At 49.1% G+C, this 25,122-nt stretch overlaps 1 protein-coding gene across 2 annotated transcripts; it reads right to left on the bottom strand.

The window, feature by feature from the left end:
* Nucleotides 1-442: 442 nt before the first annotated feature.
* On the bottom strand, nt 443-16,660 carry MTRES1 (mitochondrial transcription rescue factor 1). 2 transcript variants are annotated; one of them, XM_056125094.1, is made up of 4 exons: nt 16,588-16,660; nt 9,578-10,059; nt 5,797-5,869; nt 443-680 (listed from the first exon to the last, which is right to left on the bottom strand). In XM_056125094.1, exons 2-4 carry the CDS (start codon nt 10,045-10,047, stop codon nt 501-503), a joined length of 723 nt encoding a protein of 240 aa, XP_055981069.1. In that variant the 5' UTR covers nt 10,048-10,059; nt 16,588-16,660; the 3' UTR covers nt 443-500. The 2 variants fall into 2 exon arrangements, with proteins under 2 accessions (XP_055981069.1, XP_055981068.1); XM_056125093.1 differs by lacking the exon at nt 16,588-16,660 and adding an exon at nt 16,271-16,376.
* Between the last annotated feature and the right edge of the window lie 8,462 nt (nt 16,661-25,122).

Genomic DNA, 25,122 nt, shown 5'->3' with positions numbered 1-25,122 from the left:
CCTGGGGCTGGAGCTGCTCTTTGTTTTGGTTGTCACACCCAACCTGATTAAGGCCTTACTCCTGGCTCTGTGCTCAGGGATCACTTTTGTGATGCTCAGGGGATCATCTGGGGATCAAACTCAAGTTGGCCTCGTTCAAGGGCAAGTACCTTACCACTGTACCACCCTCTCAAGCCCCGGGGATTCTGTTGGCTTTTGCCTTAAGAAGCTTCCGAAGAGAGCAACTGGCTGACAGTGACCAGAGGCAAACAGTAAGCGACACCCAGGCGAGTTTCTTTTGCGGGTAGCCTGGTGGTTAGTGCCCCTCTGGCACAGTCCATCCAGCCTATGGGTGCACTCAGAGCACAAAGCACGGAGAAATCGTGTGAGGCCAGGGGGAATGCAGCTGGGAAGGGGCTCTCACAGACTGCAGCCTCCCATCATTACGGAACAGCCCAGCAGATTCAGATAAAAGAGAAATTTATTTGAATGTTAAGTCCTCTCGGCAGCTGGCGGCCCGCTCACTTGGCCGCATTCTTCTTCGGTAGCTGGAGCCTTTTCCACCGGCGCAGCACCACCCTGAACTTGTCGCTCTGCGTCTTCTCCTCGAACACCTTTTTCAGGAGGATCCGCATCACGGTCTCCGTCTCTGCGTCCTTATTCTCCTCGAGGACGAGGTCCAGTGCATCTCCCACTTTCACCTAGAAAAGGAGACGATACAAAGGTGAGGGGCGGCAGGTGAGACCCGGCGACATCTGAGCTGCATGACTCTGAGGAAGGGCAAGGAAAGAGGCTGCCCTGTCCAGCACTGGCAGTGGCCATCACGCCACCCAAAGGAGGACTCAGCTCCCAAAGGTTCAGCGTCACTGAGAGAGGGTCCAGCTGGGTGCTGCTGCTGCGGCGGGCTCAAGGGGTCAAGGCCAAATCCACTGGGCAGCTCTGGAATAAGGGACTGCCACACCCAGGGGCAAGTGACCCCAGGGCCGTGCACTGCTTCCACGAGAGCATGGGGCACATCGCACTCTACTCAGCATTGCTCAGGCCTGCTCAGGATTGGCGATAAGCAACCCTTCCTCCCCCCTCCAAAATGAGCCACAGTCTCACTTTTTTGGGGGAGGGCACTTCCAGTGGTGCTTGGTGAGTACTCTTGGCTTTGTGCTCAGGGATGGCTCCTGGAGGTGCGGGGAGACCATTATGTGATGCTGGGATGGAATCGAGGCTGTCTGGGTACAAGGCAAACACTCCACCCCCTGCAGGCCTGAGGGGCCTGACAGGAAGCGGTAACTAGCTTTGCTCTGGGCTGAGGAGAGGCACACAGCAGCAGCAGGGAGAGGTTGCTCCCGTGTGTGTTTGCTGGGTGGACTTACCCACACACCCCGAGGGGCGTGGGGTGGGCTGTAGGGCAACCAGTTATCAAGTCTACTTCCTTAGCTTTGTTGTTGCTACTGTGGGTCCCACCTGGCGGTGCTCAGGGATCACTCCTGCTGGGGCTGGGGGAACCGTACATGATGCTGAGGACCGAACCTTGGTCAGAAAAACGCAAGCGCCTGATCCACTGTACCATGGTTTTGACTCTCCTCCTTAGCTTTCCACTGCGTGGGGGAGATAGCGCCAAGGGCTGGGGCTCCTGCTTTGCCTCGCTCCTTGGGTCCCAACCAGGACACTGCATGGGCCCCTGAGCAGCACCAGGAGTGACCCAAAATACAAAAGCATACCAATGCCGAGAAATGCGAGGCTTGGGGGCTCTGCCTGACCTTTCCTGGCATGACTTCATTCAAAATCTTTTGGGCAGGGGTAACAGCACAGCAGGTAGGGCATTTGCCTTACATGTGGCCGACCCGTTCAATTGGGTTCAATTCCCAGCATTCCGTATGGTCCACTGACCTGAGCACCAGCAGGAGTAATTCCTGAGTGTATGAGCCAGGAGTAACCCCTGTGCATCGTCAGGTGTGACCCAAAAAGCAAAAAAAAAAAATCTTTTAACATTCACATTTTTAGCAAATAAAACACAGTATGCAGAGTGTAAAAGATACAAGTGGCCATACAGAGAAAAACAACTTATCTAACTGACACAGACACCCTGTGCTTGTTGCTGCCCCCTTAAGGCCAGCGCGATGGAGAGTGGGTCCTTTTGGGCCTATTTCTGGGGCAGAGGGTGGAGACAGGGGACTATATTCTCTTTCCCAGAAAGCCCCCCGCAGACTGGGTTTAGGAGGGCTCCATCCCCTGGTGACTCCACACCCACTCCGGGGAGACTGTGCTTAATGCCCAGTATACGACCCCCCCCCCCCCCCCCCCCCCCGCCCAGTCCCAGCCTGTCCTTGTCGGGACCCCCTCCCCAGTGAGCTGTGCACAGATTTAGAGGCACAGCTCCCCGAGGCACCTGCTCCACTCCCGCCCTGCCCTAGTCAACAGTCAGCCCCTGGCCCCACGGGAGGGGAGGGGGGCTTTGTTCTCTAGCAAGGCCTGTGGAGGGGAAGCACCAGACACAAAGCCACACTGGCTGGGATTAAGGGCGCTTCCAATTATCTCCATTTCAAATCTCCCCTCAGCTGCGGTTACCATGGCGATCAGACGCCCTGTCACAGGGCCTCAAGTGTTCTGCTGGGGGCGGGGCGGGGAGGGGGGGCAGGGGTCCGCCTTTCCTCCTCCTCCTTGGGAGAAATCTAGAAACCACAGCTGAACATTGGGGCAAGAGGTGGTGTGACACTGAGGCTGCCGAGGCTCCCGTGACCAGTGTCTGAAAGCTGGGTGGGGGAAGAGAAAGGGGCGCTGGTGTCTGTGAGTAGCAGGGAAGTGCCCTCCCGCAGGACACACTCCTGGGTGGGGGAGAGGGGGCCGGGCAGGGGGCACGGGAAGAGAAGGCCCCATAGGCTCTGCTCCATCTCTGCGCTCCCTGAGCCACCCGCAGCGGGAACCTCTCCAGGGGTGCTGACACAGCACGGGGAGCCCCTGCCTGGTGCTCGCTAGGCTGCAAGGAGCAGCCTCACCCCAGGGAGTCAGGCCTCTAGCACTAGGCCCAGTGCCACCCACTCTCATCACTGGGTGCAGCAGGGCCTCCAATCACAGGGGCTAGTCCAGTTTGTTTGCTCTGTGTGTGTGTGTGTGTGTGTGTGTGTGTGTGTGTGTGTGTGTGTGTGTGAAGATCAACCCAAGTTTTATTATATATTGCTTGGGGCGGGGGGGAGGCTCCCAAGCTGTGTGTATATAAAAAACCAAGCTTTATTTTACATTTTTTTGATGGGGGTCTCCCAAGCCATGTTGAGGAGGTCCCAGGGCCCCATCCTGAGATTCAGCTAACTGGGACTCATCAGTGGTTCACTGTGACAGCAGGCAGGTGGCAGAACTTTCTTGGGCCTTGGGGTGCCGGGGATTACCCAGGTCCCCCTGGCAGTGTCTCAGGGGCCTCCATCCTCCAGTGATGCCCCAGGGGCCATGGCATGCTGGAGGTTGAACCTGGGCAAAGCATGTACAGTAACCTCAGAATCATCTCTCTGACCGCCAAACCTAGGTCTGCAACATACGTAGAAGGCGCAACCTTCACTGCTGGGCCACATCCCGCTCCCCCAGCTGTGCTCCGAAAAAAGGAAAGTGGCTTGACCAGAGTATGAGGTCAAGGATATATCCTTAGGATGTGGTTAAGGACATATCCTTAGGATAATTCGGGCTCCCCTGGAGCCCGAAGGAGCAAATATCCTAAGGAAATTATCCTTACGAGGGCTCCATCCCTTGGTGACCCCACACCCACACTGGGGAGGCTGCCCTTAATGCCCAGGACCCACAGTTGGGCAGGAGTTTGGGAGGGGGTATCAATCAAGACCGGCTGGGACTGGAGGTGCTGGGCATTAAGTGCAGACTCCCCGGGGGGTGGGTGTGGGGTCACCAAGGGATGGAGCTCTAAGGATAATTTCCTTAGGAATTTGCTCCTTAGCCACAAAGAGTTAATTATGCCAGTCAATGCCTTCTGAGTCTTCCAAACTCTGTAAAGGATCTTTGTCTTACACTTTTTTTTTATCGTTTTGTTAATTTTTGCCATTATTAGATCTTTTTTAATAATGAAAGTGATGCACTCATAAAAATTCAGGGCTGGAGATTTGGCTCAACCCTTCATTTCTGAATTAAATTTTCTTCCAGGTGTGATGCTCTGGCTTCAAGCCCAGCCATGGGTTGGATCCCCAGCAAAACATTCGCATTAAAAAAATAAATAAATAAAGGGGCCGGAGCGACAGTACAGTGGGCAGGACATTTGCCTCATGCAGTCAACCGGGGTTCAATTTCTGGCATCCCATATGGTCTCCTAAGCACTGAGCAGAGAGCCAGGAGTACCCTCTGAGCATCGCTGGGTGTGACCCTCTAAAACCCAGAACAAAACAAAAAAATAAAGAGGGCTAGAAATAACACAGCAGCTAAGGCACTTGCCTAGCACTGGCCAACCTGGGTTTGATCCCTGGCACTCCATAGGGTTCCTGCATTCCAGGAGTGATCCCTGAGTGCAGTGCCAGGAATATGCCCTGAGCACAGCTGGATGTGGTCCCCAGAACAAAGATAAATAGAAAGCATGATCCCTATTATATCCATAGGTGATCCATTAAAAAATTTTTTTTGTTTTTAAATAGAATTCTTTTCTTCAGTCCTGGGAACTGACCCACAGTCTCATGCATATAAGGTATGTGGTCTACAACTAAGTCACATCCTGCCAACCAAGAGTTTGTGTGTGTGCATGTATACATATATATGTATGTAGCACTGTCCTGTATCGCTGTTCACCGATATGCTTGAGCGGGCCCAGTAACGTCTCCACTGTGAGACTTGTTACTGTGGTATATCAAATATGGGTAGCTTGCCAGGCTTTGCTGTGTGGGCGAGATACTTTCGGTAGCTTGCTGGGCTGAGAGGGGCGGAGGAATTGAACCCGGGTTGCCGGGTCAGCTGCATGCAAGGCAAATGCCCTACCTGCTGTGCTATTATCGCTCCAGCCCATATATATGTATATGTATGTATATATACACACACACACACACATACATATATGTATGTATGTATACATATGACTTTTTACAACATTGGATTCTATACTATACTGCCTTGAAGTGGCTTCCTTCACTTAAGCACAGCAGGACGATGGAGCTGATAGGGGTAAGAGAGGCTGGGCTGGAGAGAGCTCAACAGTGAACACATGCTTTGCCTGCAGGTTCCATCCCTGGCACCATGTTCCCCCAAGCACTGCTGGTGGCAACCTCTGAGCACGCTGGCCCTGCCCCCAAAGTAACATATAAAGTGACCTGTGACAGCTCTCCTCCACAGAGCCGTGCACCCGGGTGTTGCAGGAGGGTCTACTGAAGGGGCAGTACTACTGGGTGCGGTCCCTGGGTCCCATGACCATTGCTGAGGAGCCCCCAACCCCCAAAAATCTGTTTTTGTTTTTTGGGGGCCATACCTGGTAGGACTCGGGGATCAGTCCTGGCACGGTTTGGGGAATGTACACGGTGCCAGCTGGTCATGTGGAAGGCAAGTACCCTGCCAGTTTACGTTTCTGGCACTCCACCACCAAATTTTTTAAGAACATGGGGGAGAGGGTCAAGAGCTTGGCTTGCAGGCAGCTGACCCGAGTTCAAGCACCACATACGAGCCCCCTGAACACCGCTGGGTATGAGAAAATGGCGTGTGGTGAAACTGGCTGGCACACCTCTCAGGGAAGCTCTCTCCTCTCTTCTCTAACTCGCCCCCCCACACACACACACGCTGAGAGGACAATGGTGGTACAAGGAGCTGCATGCGGGCAGAGCAATCTCTCTCCGCACAGGGTTCACGTCTCACCGTTCTGCTCTTCTTCCATAACTTTTCTCCATTCAGCCTGAGATCACCTTTGTAGAAAGCGTCTTCCACTTTGCTTAAAAAAAAAAAAGCAGCATGTTTTAGAGAAAATATTCACAAAACCATTTACAAGTCTGAGGAAACACTTGTCATCACTGCTTATTTCTCTGCCAGTGCCCACGCTTCCCACGGCATCTCCACAGCGGCTGTGGGGACAGAGAGTCCCCTGGCTCCAGAGCCTGACCTCTCTCCTTTGCTCCTCTGACGCGGCAGCGCTGAGGACTCTGGGGCAGGGCTCCTGAACCCTTCCCACTAGCGACCTTTTTATCCAAGAACTTTTTTGGCGCACCAGGCTACATGAAATGAAGAGTACAAATCTTATTCTTGATTTTCTGGAGCACACGACCACATTCCAAACTTTGTAGCATTGACACCCCAGTAGGAGCATATCAGGTCGGATGAGAATGGAACGTAGATGCCAACTCGTCCCAAGTAACAAAAGCAACACAGCTGGCTTGACTTGCAGCAGCTTAGTAAACCCTCGGACAAGGACTTCATGTTCCCACGGTGTGATGAAACAATTTCCTACAAATTTTCTTCTACTGAAATTTTTTTTTTATCATTTTGTTAGTCATTTAGCGGTAACAAGCAATATCAAATAAGTTACTGTCGACCTGTTATGGGGGGAAGCGTGGGTGGTTGGGAAAACGAGACAATGATGGAGGGAAGGTGACAGTGGTGTTGAGATGGGTGTTGGAATACTGAATGCCTGTAACAAATCATGACAACTTAATAAACCATGGTGTTTAAATAAAGGTGTGTGTGTGTGTGAAATGAGTACAAATCAAACATTCAATAGGTCATAAATTCCAGACCAATTTTTGGTGACTCACCTGCCCCTTCAGTTATGTGATGCCATAAGGGATCACAGAATGTGGTCTAAGCACTGAGGGTCCCGGGGCAGACCTACTTCTAGCATTCCTTGAACCCCGCATGGAGCTTTCGGGAGGGGGTTAGCACAAATCCCATTCAGAGGAGCCTGGAGGTGTCTTCACCTGACTCCCCCAGGCAGCAACTTCCTTAAGTATTTTTGTTTTGTTTTGGGGTCTCACCCGGCTATACTCTGGTCTTACTCCTGACTCTGCACTCAGGAGTTACTCCTGGTGGTGCTCGGGGGAACATACGGGATACCAGGGACGGAACCTGGGTCAGCCGCATAAAAGGGAAATGCCCTTCCTGCTGTCCTATGGCTCCAGCCCCAATAGTCAAAAAGGCACTGCCTGCCTCTCCCCAACCTGACCCTCCACTGAACCAGCACCAGGGGGTGGCCACCGAGAAACCCTCTGCTGGTCGACACTGAGATGGAGAAGATACCAGTCCGGCAGAAGAGGTAAACACAAGTATGTGTTCTATCTGATACCAGGTGATGACTCACATCCGGAACGAGATGGATGCTGATGAATGGTAGCAGGGCTGGAGCACAGCTTTGTATGTGGGAGGTCTGAGTTCCACACCCCCCAAGCCAGTAGCGGCCCCCAGGACGACGGCAATACTATCAGCTACTACACTGGGAAAGGGAGAAGACATGGAGCTTGCCAGATTTTAAAGAATGTTAAACAAATCCTAATCATGTGCCTATGGGCTGGGAGTGATCTTGATGAATGCATAGGATTGAATTAGGGGACAAAGGCACACACCACATTAGGAAATCTTTCTGAATTTATTATTTATAACACAACTCTTACTTTGCATGCAGTTCATCATACCACGAGTCCCAGAGTATGAACTATGGGATCACTATCACTTCCCCCCTATTTCTGGTATCGGAGTTATATCTGGCAGTGGTCAGGGGACCATAATGGTGCCGGGTATCAAAGCACATGCACTAGCCCTTTGGGTTCTTCCTGGCCTGATGGTCACCATTTTTTTGGTTTTGGGGCTGAAACTGACAGTGCTCAGGTATCGCTCCTGGCAGGTTCAGGAGGCCAGATGGGAAACAAGGATCAAATCCAGGCTGGGGGCATGCAAGGCCAATGTCCCACATGATGTATTATATCACTCTGGCCTCCGAAGACCACAAAAACCACTATTACAGAATCAATTCAGTAGAAAGTTAAGAATGTTACAGAGATCTTGAAACATCAGACTTCATATCTATGAAATATATATATAGTTATTTCTGCCTTATAGTATTGAGTTAGGCACTATGTGTGTGTTTTGGGAACATACCCAGCAATTTCAGGGATTACTCCTGGACACTGGGGGACCAACTAGGCGATGTTGGGGTTAGAACCTGGGTTGGCTATATATAAGGTAAGCACTCTACCCACTGTACTACCTTTCTGGCTCTTGAATCAGGCACTTTTTTTTTTTTTTTTTGCTTTTGGGTCACACCCAGCAATGCTCAGGCATTACTCCTGGCAGTGCTCAGGGGATACCGGAGATTGAACCCAGGTTGGCTGCATGCAGAGCAAAGGTCCTACCCATTTTTTCCCCCCTTTTTTGGCCATATCCAGCGATGCTCAGGGGTTACTCCTGGTTCTGCACTCAGGAGCAACTCCTGGCGGTGCTTGGGGGATCATATGGGATACCGGGAATCAAACCCAGGCCAGCCGTGTACAAGGCAAACGCCCTCCCCACTGTACTATCACTCCAGTCCCCTATCCATCTTTAATGCCTTTATAATGTCTCCAGCCCCGAGACAGGCACTTATTTTTTTTTATTTTTTTTTTTAGCTTTTTGGGTCACACCCGGCGATGCTCAGGGATTACTCCTGGCTCATGCACTCAGGAATTGCTCCTGGCAGTGCTCGGGGGACAATATGGGATGTTGGTAATCGAACCTGTGTTGGCCATGTTGGCTACGTGCAAGGCAAACGCCCTACCCACTGTGCTATTGCTCCAGCCCTAATTTTTTCTTTCTTTTTTAATTTACTGCCAATCACTGTTATACTTTATTGTTTGGGGATGATACATCTGATAGTGCTTGGGGGCAACTCTGAGCTAGGTGGGTCCATGTGGTCAACTGGGCCTCCTGTATACAAAATTTAGCCCACTGAGTCACCTCTCTGGCCCATTAAAGCTTGTATAGAAAGTTAGGATCGTCACGGAGTCTTAGAAACCATCTTCAGAGCACTCCTGTTAGCACCTGTTCACAAATGAAGAACTAAGGTGGCATTTATGTTAACTTGCTCAAGGATCCACAGAAGTCCCTGCAGCTTATTCTCAACCATGTTCTTTTGCTGCTTCTGATTCCAAGGGGAACCGTTTCACACTGTAGGATCCCAGGAAACCCTTGTGCACTTTATTTATTTATTGGCTTTTGGGCCACACCTGACACTGCTCAGGGTATACTCCTGGCTCTGTGGCACAGGGATCACTTTGGTGTGGTTCAGGGGACGACACAGGGTTGGCCATATGCAAGGCAATTGTCCTACCCACTGTACTATCTGCCCCCCTCATGTACTTTATATTTGCCACACCCAGATCTAATATGGCGAATTCCTTTTCTTCCGAAGTCCCTAAATCAATGGTCTGGGGAAGACTCAAGCATGTCTTCGAATCAACGGGGCAGGGCACATGGGGTCTGAAGGTTGTCACTTCTGTGGGTTTTCTCACAGACTGGCAGATTTCTGGGACACCCCTATGTTTCTTACAGTATCTATGGGTTGTTCTTTACCACAAAAGGGTCTGAGTGACTGCTAATGCCACCCAGAGATAAACTAGCAAGTGACCCAAACACTACAAGGCGGGTTAGTTTATTCCAGAACACACATCACACTTACTTTCTCCCGACATCCAGGCCTGTCTTCAGGATGACGTCGTACCGAAAAGACTGCACGGTCTTCTCCAGGTCTTTGTAGTCTCTGGGCATGCTGGGGTCGTCCTCCAACTCCTCTCCCGGCGCGCTCAGCTCATGGTCAACTTCTTCATCCGAATCCTCTTCTTCTTCGACTTTTTGCAGAGTCTTTTTAGCGGACTTTTTAGAACTAATACTGCTTTTGAGTCTTAGGGAGAGTGGAAAGACACTTTGTGGAGAAATGAAAAGCCCCGGGAGTCTTAGTGAGAAAAGATTCTGAAGAAATGTCTTATGATTTGACGCAGTGGACTCGGTACTAGAGAAGTAGAAGTATCGCTTCCAGGGGCTGTGGGGCGTGTGTGGGCAAGGTGTCCCCCGTAGCGTCGCCCAGAGTCTGAGCCAGGTGTCTGGTTTTCTTAAAACACTCGCAGGCAACCTGACACTTGGCACTGCCATGGCGCCTGTAACCTGTAAGAGAGAAGAATTAAGCTTTACTTCACCAGTCCAGAAGACTGGATCCTTGCAGCTTAAACCACACCCCAGGAACATTTTGCTTGTTTGTTTGTTTTGTTTTTGGCTCACACCAGGTGATGCTTAGGGGTTACTCCTGGCTCTGCACTCAGGAATTACCCATAGTGGTACATGGGAGACCATATGAAATGTTGGGGATTGAACCCAAGTCAGCCGGGTGCAGGGCAAATGCCTTCCCCGCTGTATTATCACTCAGGCCCCAGGAACACTTTCTATCTAGTACAGTAAGTCCTCACTGAATATGCTCTTGAAAACTACAACTTCAAAGGAAAAAGGTCCAACCAAAGCAGGTCCTCAAACAGTTGGGATCATGCTCTTTTCACACTTATAATGAAGTGATGCTTCTAAGGACGTGTTTCCATATCAGCGCTCCATGAAAGACCGGATCCATCTGCCTGTATCATGGGCCACAAACTGTGGCCTGGTGCATCATCTTGGTAAGATTATGTACGATGAAATCCATGTACTTCCCTCATGGCGGCAACGAGGGCAGACCTGGATACTTGTTCAGTGCAAAAGCATTCCTTCTCTTCCCCAAATAAACCTGGGAACTGAGCACTACTGAAAAAAGATGAATAACAGTTCCAATGATTTAATTTATTTTGTTTTTTTGAGTCACACTCAGCGGTGCTCAGAAGCTATTCCTGACATGGTGCTTGGGGCAGGGGGCAGGCAAGTGGTGCTGCAAATGGAACCTGGGTCTCCCGAATGCAAAGCATGTGCGGCAGCTCCTTTAACTATCTCTCTCCTTGGCCTATTAATGATTTATTTTACTCTTCCAATTTTTGCTAGCCAAGGACTGATGCAAGGTGTGCATGTACCCTACCACTACATCACACCCCTCTCAATGATTTATTTTTGTGTGGGGGCCACACCTGCCAGTGCTGTGTGGGCTCCAACAGTGCTAGTGTCCACCAGGGCCATGCCAGTGGTGCAGGTGTCTCGGAGAGACCCAGGGCTTCCTGTGCCAGGCATGCAGAGTGGCCCTCTGAGCTATCTCCCTGGGCCTCCTGGAAGTGGCTTGGAGACTGGGACTTGGTAATTCAAGAAGAGATGACATATGGCCAGTCAACTTGTACTTCCTTCAAGTCTGTGAAAGACTTACTTCATGCCAAAGTATGAACTGATTTCTTTTGATGAAAACGATTTTCGTGGTTTTCCCTTCCTCCTCCTTTTCAGTCACTACAAAGATGACAAGAGCAATTATCTTTTTTTTGGTTTGGTTTCATGGTGGTGCCAGAAGGAGCAAGGCAAGTGCCCCTGGATAGGCACAACCCCAGCCAAGAACAATTAATGTCTGTTCAAAAAGAGATGGGGCCGGAGACAGATAGTGCAGGAGTAAAGGTGCTGTGGTGGCCGATCCCGGTTCTATCCCTGGCACCATGACGGCTAAGCTGCAGCGCATCTTCAGGTGGCCAGGACTGAGCACACTTGGGAGAGGCAAACAGTTACTTCCAACTGATAATCTGCTGACACTTTCTTGACTTTGCTTCTTTTTAAAGTTGTAATGCTTGTCCGGGCTGCATTATAGACACACGCTCACCAGGGCCTGGAGTCCTCAGTGACTCTGCTGAGGCACCCATACTGCAGCTGTGGTGGGGACCAGCGGTGGCAGAAGGGCTCCAACACTACTCAGGTATCTTTTTAATTTTATTTTTTTGCTTTTTGGGTCACACCCAGTGATGCTCAGGGATTACTCCTGGTTCTGCATTCAGGAATTATTCCAGCGGTGCTTGGGGGACCATGGGATGCTAGGAATCAAACCTAAGTTGGCCGTGTGCAGGGAAAACGCCCTACCCATTGTACTATCTCTTTGGCCCCTTTAATTTCTTAGTTTTGGGGCCACATCTGGCGGTGCTCAGGAGACCATATGAGGTTCAGGTATTTTTTTAGTTATGGTGTTAGCACAAAAGTTGCGCCCTTTTTTTTTTTGTGGTACCAGGTACTAAAGACAGATCCTCCATGTGCAAGACATGTCCTCTGCCTTTTTCTGTGGAGTTTACACACACACACACACACACACACACACACACACACACACAGTGCACCTGGCTGCAGTGTGGCTGGATACTGCAGCGGTGCCAGGGTGGAAGACAGCTGAGACACTGGGCTCACGTGCCAGAATCAAGCTCGGGGCATGCGGGGCACTGAGGGACTTTCACTTGTGACCCTCTTCTTGTTAAGGTTGACCCTTTAGTCACAGCACTGTTCCTCCAGAGCCCACGGGCTGATTCTCAACGTAACTCCAATTTGAAATGAAACGCTATGCAGCCCACAGGATACTCAAAAACACTGACGAGAAGTCAGGGGTAGCTCAGTGGCTGAAGCCCCTTGGGTTAGAGAAAGCTCCAACAGGCTGAGCACAGACCCAGGTTCAGTCCCAAGCACCACTGGGTCCCCTGGCAACAATGCCAGGAGCAACTCCCCTGGCACCTGCTAGGGAGAAATAATCCCTACCCCCTAAGGACTGCCGTGTGTGGTCCAATAAACAAATACAAAGCCTCCAATGGGTGCTGCCCACATAAGCACAATCCTGAGCTTCTTGGCTGCCTGTAACCCAACGCGGGAACAATGTCTGTGCAGCTCCACAACTAAAGAGCCAAGTGAGCAGAAATGAAAGCTCCCCACGGCACAGTTCAGATGCACAGCCGCCTCTCGGGAGGACCATGGTGGAGACCCACCAGCAGAGAGCAGAAGCCACAAGGGCTGGGCCGTGTGGCTCAGTGGGGGAGCTCGTGCCTTGTTTGGGAGAGGCCCAGAGTCCCATCCCCAACACCCGAGGGCGCGGCCCAACAGTGTCTCCCTCCCCACAAACAGTAAGAAATCATCTTAACACACATCCTATGTAATTTTTGGGAGGTGAGGTCACACCAAGAGATGCACAGGGGTTACTCCTGGTTCATGCACTCAGGAATTACTCCTGGTGGTGCTCAGGGGATCATATGGGATGCTGGGAATTGAACCCGGGTCGGGCGGCATGCAAGGCAAACACCCTACCCGCTGTGCACTCTAGCCCCACATCCTATGTAATTTAAAAGCATCACTGAATTCTCATTTATATGATCACAACCATCCTGTTGTTCGTTGATTGCCTCAAGCAGGTCCCAATAACGTCTCCTTCACCCTAGCCCTGAGATTTTTTGAAAAGTGCCATATTCAAGGCTCTTTCAGGATTAGGAGAATGAGACCCATCATTGTTACTGGTATTTGGCATATTGGGTACGCCACAGGGAGTTTGCCAGACTCTGCTGTGTGGGCAGGTTACATTCAGTAGCCTGCCAGGTTGTCCAAAGCAAGAATGGGATAGTAAGATGTCGCTTCCGGGAGCTGGGTTTTATAGTCTCTGGGTCTTGGCCGTTGATGGGATTACACGGCGCCGGGGAGCCAGTTGGTGGGTGTGACCCCTGCCTACTGGAATATGGAGGATCTGGGTGGAGGATGCTCAGCCCCGATCTGAGCAGGCTTGGAGATCTCAGCCCCGGGACCCACATGCCTTTGTTCCTCTGCCAATACCTTCATGCGTGTGGAGAGTGGTCTCAGCACGGTGGTTGCTGGTTCTGGAGGTCTTCGGCTGCTGGAGCCCTGGTCGGGGCGGGGAGGAAAACTCAACCTGCACCCCTCCGAGGGGCCCCGGCGAGGACAGCCAGGCACGGGGGCAGGAAACTCTGCGCTGTTCTCTTCCGGGAGCTGGGTTTTATAGTTTCTGGGTCTTGGCTGTTGATGGGATTACACGGTGCCAGGGGGCCAGTTGGTGGGGTTTCTTTTTTTTTTTTTGAGTGAGAAAATTCATTTATACAAAGAAATATAAATTTTATGTAAGTGGGGATTAAGGAAGAAAAATGACATCCTTCAGTAGTTCCCAGATTTCAGAGATCACTATAATAAAATAAATAAATAAATAAAAGTTGGATTTTGTTCTGGGGCCACCTGGTGGTGCTCCAGTGCTGCTCCTGGTTTAGTGTTTGGGGGATCATGCGGTACTGGAGATCAGACCAGGACAAAGTTACCCAATGGAGGCTGCTTTTGTTTTTGCCAAGATAGTCCTTTATTTTGCAAAGTAAGATTTTTCCTATTAGTAACTGTTGCTATAACTACTTTTTTTTAAAAAAGATGCAAGTTTTCATTATTATATGCACATTTAACATGTCATATATACATATGAAATAAAACAAAATAACCCATATTTTCTACCACTACACTATTTCTTGGGCCTAATGCTTCATAGTAGAAAATTAAAAAAAAAAAAACAAAGGAAATGCAAATCACCCATATTTTACCTTTGCTTTTTGGTTTTAGGTCACACCCAGTAGTGCTGGGGCTAGGGGGAGGATCAAATCCCAGCCTCCCTCCTGTAAAGCATGTGATCCAACCCTTTGAACCAACCCCTCTCCAACCCATGTCCTCTTAATGTTCACTGTTTACTCTGGGCTCATCACTGCCTCATTAATAAATGTTAACCCATTTATTCCATCTGATAAGCCAATCTCAGCTACACCTAGATACAAAACGATTCAAACTCAGGCTCCCTAGCTAATAGGTCCAGGCTCTTTTCTCTTTTCTCAGCACGGTGGTGGTGCTGTAGCTGCAGCATCTACCCATCCGTGGCACAGTAACAGCATTTCCACCTGGACCCACAACAGGCACCTTAAACTTAACTGGTCCCCAAACAACAGCTGTAATTCCACCCCTAACTCTGTGGCTCCACATGAGAACAGAACACCTTTTCTCATCTCAGTTAATACCAACCCCCCTGAGAAAGAAAAACACTGCATCCGTGCGCTTCTCTTTCCTCATCCCACCATCCATTATGCCAGGAAACTACTTTGGCTTTCAATTCACAATCTGTCTCGCCCACGGACTTCCACAGACTCAGGTGCCCATCACTGAGCTGCAAAGACTGTCTGCATCTGCTCTCCGTAGTGAAGAGTGATTTTTCCAAAAAAGGAAATCATAGCAGCACCCACCACTTTGCCTCTCGGTCCTTCTATGCCTGCCTCCCTCCCTCTCCCTCTCTCTCCCTCTCTCTCTCTCTCTCTCTTTCTCTGTCCCACTTGCACAAGGGGGGGGGTCCAGCTGCAGCCTCATGACTGTTCCTCCTGATGGAACAAGCTGTCCCTATACTCATCAGGCACATTCCTGGGTAGGGCACTTCCTGCCACCTGCACCTAAGAACACTCAGCAAGATACAACTCCATGGACAGGTCATTTCCTTGGGCTCAAGGCTCAAGGCTTCAAACTCACCTCCTCAAGCCCTCCCCCACCCACAGTCCTACAATAAGCTGTTTATCACCCATCACTGTATCTAGTTGATTAGGGTTATCTTTTCCACCTGCTAGAGAGAAAAAAGATGCTGCCAGGGCTGGGACTGTCCCTGAAAGTCCCAAGTGCCCAGAACATGCTTTATAAAGCATTTTATAAAGTGCTTAATTAAACAGAAGGCAATGAAAACAAGATCCGCACAACTGAAGCGTTTTTTTTTGCAGAGATCCGAAAAAGCACACGCATATAAGGATGCAGCGCGGGTGTGCAGACACACCCACACCCACATCCATGGTGGGCAAGCACCTCTTAGAGTTCCAAAAGCTTCGGGGGCACACGCGCACAGGCGCGCGCGCGTACACACACACACACACACACACACACACACACACACACAGAGCCAGATCTAAAGTCGGGAAAGTGGCCCTGGAGTAGTGTCCTCCACCCAGATCTCCTCTTGGGCCACGGCAGGCAGTGTGGACAGGAGGAGGGGGAATGAGCACGGAGGGAGTTTCGGACCAGGCGGTACCCTCTCTGAACTCACCGTCAGCAGCTAGGGACGGACAACACACACACACACACACACACACACACACCCCAAAACAAGTTCTGAGGTACACACACACACACACACACACACACACACACACACCACAACAAGTCTGGGGTAGGAGGCCAAGGCCGTCCGTATGCTGGAATCGCTCCCCACGTTATCGATCCCGTTCGTACGGCTCGGCCGCCAGCCCGGCAAGAGCTTTTTTAGGTGGATGCCAAAGGAAAAAAAAAAAAGTTTTCTCCCGTGCTCCCGACGGTCCACGGGGACGGGGGCTCGGGTCCCCACTGCTCCCTCCCCATCAGCGGCGCAGCCCTCCCGCCGCGGGCGGCGCACCTTCCCGGGGCTCCAAGGTCAGGCGAGACTGGACAGCACAGGGGTGCTCCGGCGCCCGGGCGGCGTTCGGAGCCAGGACCTGAGTGGCGGGTGCGCGGGCTGGGTCCCCCGCACGGTGCCCTGCAGCGTCCCCGGTTCCACCCAGGAGACTAACCGGGGCCGGGCCCGGACGCGGGTGACTCACGCAGAGACGCGGCCGGGCAGAAGGGCATCGCCGCGCTCCTTAGCGCATAAACGCGTTACGCTCCCTCCCCGCAGCAACGGAGGGGCCGCGCGGGCTGCGGGGGGCGCTGTGCGCCCGCCGAGGCTGCAATTACCTGCACGTCGGGGCGCTCCTCCCACGGTCCCCCCGCCGCCGTGCCGCCGCCGCCGCCGCCGCCGCCGGCCCCCGGCGCCCAGAGCTCCGCCCCTTCCGGGGCGCCGGCATCCCGAGAGTGGGTCGTGCGTGCGCAGCAGCTTCGCCGGGCCGCAGAGCAGCGACCCCTGCTGGCCTGGACGTCTCGGAGGACTCCGCGGGAGGACCGAGAAGCCGCCGGCAACCCCTGAGCGCGCCGCTGAACCCGGAAATTTAGCACCCTGTGATACCACTAAGCACCCTTGGCCCAGTGGACGTTGAACTCCCCAGAGGTCATCCAGCCCTTTTGCATATCTTTCCCAGTTGTGAAAGTCTGCAGAAAACACCCGCCTGAATTTACTAAAAAGTCAACTAAAATCTACTAGTTAAATTAACTAAAATTTACTAAAAATTTAAATAAAGAGTTCTCAACATTTTTTTTTTAATTTTTATTAGTGAGATACCATGAGGTACAGTTGTAGACTTACAAATATTTGTGCTTGGGTTTCAATTATACAATGATCAAGAGTTCTCAACATCTTTTCCAGACTTATCTGATAAAAAGATCAATTGAGTTCTGTCTTGAAGTTAGGTTACTTTTATAAGATTATACTATAATATTGTCACTGTCCTCTCGTTGTTCATCAATTTGCTTGAGCGGGCCCAGTAACGTGTCCATTGGAGACTTTGTTGTTACTGTGTCTGGCATATCAAATACGTCATGGGGAGCTTGCCAGGCTTTGCTGTGTGGGCGAGATACTCTCGGTAGCTTGCCGGGCTCTCTGAGAGGGGCGGAGGAATCGAACTTGGGTCGGCCATGTTGGCTGCGTGCAAGGCAAACGCCCTGACACTGTGTTATCGCTCCAACCCACTATAATATTACTACTATTATATTATTATATTACTATTATAATGAGTCTGGCGCCTTAGACCACTCGGCCATCCTGACACACTCACAGCGGGTAGGGCGTTCGCCTTACAAGCGGCCAACATGGCCGACCCGAGTTCGATTCCTCCGCCCCTCTCGGAGAGCCCGGCAAGCTACCGAGAGTATTCGATATGCCAGACACAGTAACAACAAAGTCTCCAATGGAGACGTTACTGGGCCCGCTCGAGCAAATCGACGATCAACGGGAGGGCCTTTACCTTTACCTTTACCATTATAATATATTCTATATTCTATATTATATATGTACTAGTGGGCTGGAGTGATAGCACAGCAGGTAGGGCGTTTGCCTTGCACGCAGCGGACCGGTTGACAGAGGTTCGATTCCTCCACCCCTCTCAGAGAACCCGGCAAGCTACCGAGAGTATCTCGCCCGCATGGCAGAGCCTGGCAAGCTCCCCGTGACGTATTCGATATGCCAGACACAGTAACAACAAAGTCTCCAATGGAGACGTTACTGGGCCCGCTCGAGCAAATCGATGATCAACGGGAGGGCCTTTACTTACTTACTTACTTACTAGTGCTATATTATATTATTATTATACTATTATAGGATATTGCTCAAATCTTTCGACTAAGATTAAAGTGAATCTATAGTTGATTTTCATTATGACTCAAATTTGTGAACACTTACATTGTTCTCACAAGACTCATAAATAAATAAGGGTGATGAGATAATGACAATAATAAGCAATGAAACAAGTGGCCCCAAATATCAAACAGTAAAAGAAAAGTTTTGGTCCTAAAATATGTACTTAAGTACCAAAGATTATATTGGGGGATACAGAAGTTCTTTAAAAGAGTGCTTTTAAAAAAATTTTTCCTTCCCCTGAGCCAGAGGGGAAAAACAAAATGTTAGCATCTAGTAAAATGAAGAGGAACCATTTGGCCAGAAGTACATGGTTTGAAATATTCTGGAGGGCAGCTTTTCATGTTTTCTGTAATTATGTTCAAGTTCTGAATCTGCAATTTGTTCTAAGTATCCATGAATACCTCTTTCCCCTTCCTTCCTTCCTTCCTTCCTTCCTTCCTTCCTTCCTTCCTTCCTCCCTCCCTCTCTCCCTCCTTCCTTTCTTCCTTTCTTCCTTCTTTCCTTCCTTCCATCCTGCCTTCCTTCCTCCTTCCCTCCCTCCTTTCCTTCTTTCCTTTCTTCTTTTTTCATTTTGGAGCACCCCCGAGATACACAGGGATTACTTCTTGCTCTGTACTCAGGAATTACTCCTGGTGGTGCTTGGGGGAAAACGAGACCCAACCTGGACTGGCTGTGTGCAAGGTTAATGCCCTTCCTGCTGTACTAATGCTGTGACCCTTCCACCATTTTTGCTATCCCATCATTTCTAAGATGCCAATTGAGGTGTATAGCATATAGTATTTAGAGAAAATGTGTATAGCATTTAGAGAAAATGGAAAAATGGAAAGGATTAGATTACAATAAAAGGAAAAATGAAGAAGGATTAGATTGACTTATATGTTATATGATTGGGGGACTTTCAACCAGTGTGTAGGGGGTCCTGGAGGATACTCCCAGGGATGGTTGGTCAACCATTCCAGTTGGCTCAGCGACATAATGATGCTTAGACCCAGCAGTGCAGGGGCCAGCAGGGTTATCCCAGAGGTACTGAGTAGGTCGAGTTATCAGGGATCAAACTCAAGCCCTTGCCCAGGCTAGCCTAACCCCTGGTTGTGTCCCAGCCCTATGTGTATATAAATGTTTTCACTTATTTTGATATAAAAATTGTTTATGTTTAAGGTATGCATGATTGATCTAAAGTAGAGGATTACTTAATGCTAAGCTAAATGAGTCAGAAAGAAAGGGACAGACATAGAAAGATTGCATTCATCTGGGGAACATAAAGTAACAAAATAGGAGACTAACACCCAAGGATAGCTGAGATAAGTACCAGGAGGATTACTCCATGGCTTTGAGGACAGCCGCACATGCTAGGGGAAAATGCAGCTCAGAGAGAGAAGGGAGCACCAAATAAAGGGTGTTGGGAGGTTTCTCTCAGGATGGAAAATGCGTGATGAGAGTAGAATATAGACCGAACAAGATTGCCACTCAATGTCTCTTTGCAAACCACAGCACTCAAAAGGAGAGAGATAACAAAAGGTCAGAGGTAGGGTGAGATGGGAGGATGGGGAGTGGGAGGGATACTGGGACTGGTGGTGGTGGAGAATGGGCACTGGTGGAGGGATGAGTATTCGATCATTGTATAACTGAAACCCAAGCACAAAAATTTGTAAGTCTACAACTGTACGTCATGGTGTTTCACTAATAAAAATTTAAGAAAAAAAATAAAGTAGAGGATTACTGTAGTCCAGCTTATTTAAGTGTCATCTTTTATAGACACTGTTTTTCTGTTTGTGGTGAGAGCATCTGAAATCTACTCTTTCTCAATTTCCAGCATTCCTACAGTGTTACTGGGGCCAGAGATGGCTCCACCACAATTGTGCCTGCCTTGCAAGCAGGAGGCAGAGAATTTGCTTCCTGCTGCTGCCCTCAAGTGCTGAGCACAATCTTGGAGACTCATCTACCTGGGACCCCCAGGCAGGGTATACAGTCTCTGGCATACAGACAGCTGTGTGCAAAAGCACCACAACTCAAAGTGTATGGCCTGCAGTGTGTGAGCCCTGTCTCTTTGAGAGCACCATGACCAAGAATATCTGTGACCCACAGTCACCACTTCAACAGCCAAAGGAAAGGGGGGGGGGTGCACAGTATAATTGGGCCAGGGGATGTGGCTCAGCAGTAGAGCAGTTGCTTTTCGCATAGATGACCCTGGGTGCAAAAAGGAAAAGGAAAAAGTACAGTGCTATGAACTCTATACACTGGAAAAATAGTGTTATGAAGAATATATCTCTGACTTATTCATCCCAGATAACTGCAACTTTGGTCTTAGACCAACATCTCCCAAGCACTCCATTCCTACCACCACCCCCCCCCCGCCCACTCCCTCTCCAGACACACACACACACACACACACACACACAAAAGAAAACCCCACAACGACAACAACCAAAACACCCCACAACTCTGCTCTACTTTTCCATTTCTGTGTAATTCTTTATTATTTTAGTGAGAGCATGCAGTTGTTTCACCCCGCACCCCCCTGCCCTGTTTCTATTTTCCTTCACTTCCAAGTTTATCTTGGAGTTTAATGTTGAAAATAGTAGATATACCCTGTGTGTATATTTGATTGAATAATGTGAAATTTCTGGGTTTTGACTTTTGTTGTTGTTTTAGGGAGTGGCAGATCAGACCCAGAGCAGAAACCCTGGAAGCATGCATGTGCTCTGCTGTTGAGTTCTGTCCCCAGCCTTTCATTTTGGACCTTTTTTTTTTTTTTGCTTTTTGGGTCGCACCTGGCGATGCACAGGGGTTACTCCTGGCTCTGCACTCAGGAATTATCCCTGGTGGTGCTCAGGGGATCAAATGGGATGCTGGGAATCGAACCTGGGTTGGCCGAGTGCAAGGCAAACGCCCTACCCGCTGTGCTATCGCTCCAGCCCCATTTTGGACCATTTTAGACCTACAAAAGTAGCAGGTTTATAAGGATTGGCCATGTATTATTAGAGTTTGAGTTTTAGCAAATCATCTGGCCCAGATCATGAAGCTCCCTTTTCTATTAAGGGGGAAAAATTCAAGAAAACTAAAAAGACTCTTTAAGTAGTTGTGTTAGATGTTGACCATCCTTAATATTAATACTACTAACATAATGTTGAACTTTTTGTATGGGGGCACATCCAGCAATGCTCAGAGGCTACTCCTGGCTCTATGCTCAGGGGACCCTGTGGTGCCTGGGACTGAACTGGAGTGAGCTGCATCAAGGCAAGTCCTTTTACCTCTGTACTATTTCTTCAGCCCATAATGTTGGACTTTATTGAGTCACTACAGTATTAATGAAGAGATATGTCTTTTCTTTACTTTGAGTCTAAAGGGAAAGGTCGGCAGTGTTTCAAATGCTTGGCACTATTTAAAATGCGCTTTGTCTTTCCAGCGGGGAAAATGATGGTACAGGGATGGGAGCGAGTTCAGCAAGATCCAGTTTTACAGAGAGCCAAATTCAATTCATACATTCACTCTATACCGGTTCTGATATGAGAAATGGAATACTGCTGTTTGATATATTTCAAACTCAGATGTTCCAGAGTGCAGACTAATAATGCAGACGACAGCCATCTGTCCCCCCAAACAGCTTTGTTGTCTCCCCGCAGTTCTCTTGCCCCCGGCATCACAGGGTGCAGCATCTGGTCTTTCTGTGCTTCCTTTTATATGCGCGTTGCAACTGAGCAGGCATTATGGGGAATTACAGATCTGATTTTTACTATAATGAGTAAATGCTTTCCCTATCTCCCATTTACATAATGCTTGAATTCCGCCCCCCCCCCTTATTTTTTTGTGCAGTGCCTCAGGGAGCAACTTCTGGTTCTGTGGTAAGGGTGGCTTCCAGCAGTGTGGGGGTCCAATCCAGGCCTCCTGCATGCAGCTCATTTGCTTCACCTCTTTTGAACTACCGCTCTCAGCTCTTTAATTTCTTTTTAAGCTCTGGGAATCAAGACCCAGAATATTTGTTTGTTTGTTTGTTTGGTTTTGGGTCCACACTCAGTTGTGCGCAGGGATCACTCCTGGCAAGCCTCAGGGAACTATATGAGATGCTAGGGATTGAATCTGGGTTGGTAGGGTGCAAGACAAACAGCTTACCTACTGTATTTCAGCTGCAATCTAGAATTTTTGTTTGTTGGTTTTGGGGTCATACTTGGCTGAACTTAGGGCTTACTCCTGACTGCACTCAGGCATCACTTTTGGTGGGCTCAAGGAACCATAAGGGGTGCTGGGGAGCAAACCTGGGTTGGCGTTTGTAAGGCAACTATGCTACCCACTGTAGTATTGCTCTGGCACGAAAACTCAGGATTTTTGTTTGTTTATTTTTGGGCCATATCTGTTGATGCTCAGGGGTTACTTCTGACTCTTTGCTCAGGAATTTATTCCTGGCAGTGCTCTGGGAACCATATGAGATGCTGGGTATTGAGCTAAGGTCAGCTGTCTGCAAGTTAAACACCCTATCTGTTGTACTCTCTCTGGCCCAGACCCAGAATTTTGAATGTTGATTAGAAAGTGGGATATACTCAAGAACTTTGAGAACAGTTAAAAAACAGGAAAGATCAACATAACATTCACAAATTTGGCCACTGGTGGAAACAAAGCAATGAACAATTTGGTTTATAAGTGTGTTACATCATAAATATATCACTTTGAATAAACTGTTTAACCCATGCCTCAGTTTCTGAATCTGTGAAATGGATACAATAATAGTGCCTACCTCAAGGAATTGTTAGGATAAAAAGTACAAACCAAAATAATAAAAAATGATAAGAATTATTAGGATAAAGATGCTCTGTGTATAGGACCAACATATTTACAAAATAAAATTATAGAATACTCAATTAAATTTCAATTCCAGAGGAACTACATTGTTCTTTTTGGGGTGGTATTTATTAATTTATATGGGAGGTATTGGGTTATACCCACTAATACTCAAGGGTTATTCTTTTGTTTGTTTTTGGGCCACACCTGGTGATGCTCAGGGTTATTCTTGGCTCTGCACTCAAGAATCACTCCTAACAGTACTCAGGGGACGATTTGAAATTCCGGGAATCAAACCCAGGTCAGTGTTATGCAAGGCAAGCACTCCACCTGTTGTACTATCACTCTGGCCCCAGGGCTATTCTTGGCTCTGTGTTTAGGAGTGACTCCTGGCAGTGCTAAAATGGTGTCCACTAGGAATCACTCCTGGTGGTGCTTGGGCAACCATATGGGATGGAGCCTGGGTTGGCCACATGCAAGGCAAGTGCCCTACCTGCTGTCCTTTCTTTCTGGCTCTGTTTTTGTTTTGTGTTAAGTCACACACCCAGAAGTGCTCAATGACTGCTCACTGCTCAGGGGCCACTCGTGGTGGTGCTCGGGAAACCATGCAGTGCTGGGGATCCAACCCAGGACACCCACATGCTTTGAGCTTTCTCTCTAGCCCCTGTCTAGCTAGGAAATGTCTGAACTGAAAGTAGGTGAACTGTGAGACCAATAGCTGAACTGTGAGACCAGTACTGAAGTGACCAGTACTGAAGGTAGATAGCTGAGTGGTCAGGGGATGGGCAGTAATATACTTTTGGGAAATAATGAAACTTCAGAAGAGATTAATAAATCGCTGGCCTTAGCTGACAAAGACAGAGAGACAGAGACAAGGAAATAGAAGTTTATTGGGGTGTGCTCCCGGATGGAACTCCATGAACTTTGGGTGAGGCTGGGGTAGAGCCACACCCTGAAAGAGACTAAGGGGACTTTTAAATGGTCTTAGGCTGGGCAGGGGGTGCGGGGGGGGGGGGGAGCAGGTGAGGAGGGGAAAGGGAAAAAGGAACAAAGACCAGTGGAACTGGTATGCTTGGTCTGGCCTGTCATCTGGAGGTTATGGATGTGAGGAAGCATGGAATGCAGCCTGGTGGCTTCCTGTTGCCATGTGGACCATAATTCCTATCTTGTGTACTGGGGGCAGGGTGATCTTTGATTCTGGGAATGTCACTATTTCATCCACTGGCAACTGTTGCATAACATTGGTTTGCCCTTGCTCCTCCTGAAGGACTCCCACCACAGTACTCCTGAGACACACCAAATTCCATCAGGCACTCCTAATCCTATATTGCTTTTCTCTTTCTTTCATGTCCTTTGCATGGTTTAGCAATGTCCTTTTTTATATAGACACAGGAAGATAACTGATGCTATGCTTTTGTAACATAGGAGTTAACTGACTCCAAATAATATTTACTCTGGGGCACCTAACATTTTTACGTGGCTGAAGCCTCATTTCCCATATTTCCTAACACTCCCAAAAGGAGGGTCCCACCAAGGGGCTTTGAGGGACCCAGAGCAAGCTGTAAGCTACCCGGGCATCGAAAGGGACAAGTTAAGAATAATATTAAGAGTGTGGTCATGAAACAAACTCTGTCATGACCCAAAAAGAAGTAACTGAATAAGGACCCTGCTGGGGTTAGGAAAGACTAACCTGGTCTGAGGACTATGGTCTGGAATATATAGTGATATGTCCCTAGGAAGAGCCTCCTTTAAGCTTAAGAGCCTCTTACTGTGCTCATACAAAATGACTAGAAATATAGTATTTAATATTATTGTTTGGGCTGGAGTGATAGCACAGTGGTAGGGCGTTTGCCTTGTGCGAAGCCAGCCCGGCCGAGCTGGATTCAATTCCTCCGCCCCTCTCAGAGAGCCTGGCAAGCTACTGAGAGTATCTCACCCTCACGGCAAAGCCTGGCAAGCTACCCGTGACATATTCAATATGTCAAACACAGTAACAACAAGTCTCCAAAAATGAAGATGTTACTGGGCCCGCTCAGGCAATTGAACAAATTGAACAATGGGAGGACAGTGCAGTGCAATATTATTGTTTAGGACTTGGGTCCCCCACGAGTGGTCCCGGGCTAGAGCCATAGCACAGCGGGTAGGACGTTTGCCTTGCATGCTGCCGACCTGGTTGACCCATGTTCGATTCCTCTGCCTCTCTCGGA

Source organism: Sorex fumeus, unplaced genomic scaffold (genome assembly GCF_029834395.1).
Source record: "Sorex fumeus unplaced genomic scaffold, SorFum_2.1 ptg000054l, whole genome shotgun sequence".
Taxonomy (NCBI): domain Eukaryota; kingdom Metazoa; phylum Chordata; class Mammalia; order Eulipotyphla; family Soricidae; genus Sorex; species Sorex fumeus.
This window is presented reverse-complemented; position numbering and strand designations above follow the sequence as displayed.

Bases quoted from the DNA above. Each gene is read 5' to 3' on its own strand.
- MTRES1 (XM_056125094.1), bottom strand. From the start codon at position 10,047: ATGGCAGTGCCAAGTGTCAGGTTGCCTGCGAGTGTTTTAAGAAAACCA. The intron at 5,870-9,577 runs GTAAGTGTGATG...TTTTTTTTTAAG, and splicing joins GGCCTGGATGTCGGGAGAAA to CAAAGTGGAAGACGCTTTCT. The intron at 681-5,796 runs GTGAGACGTGAA...CTCCTTTTCTAG, and splicing joins TATGGAAGAAGAGCAGAACG to GTGAAAGTGGGAGATGCACT.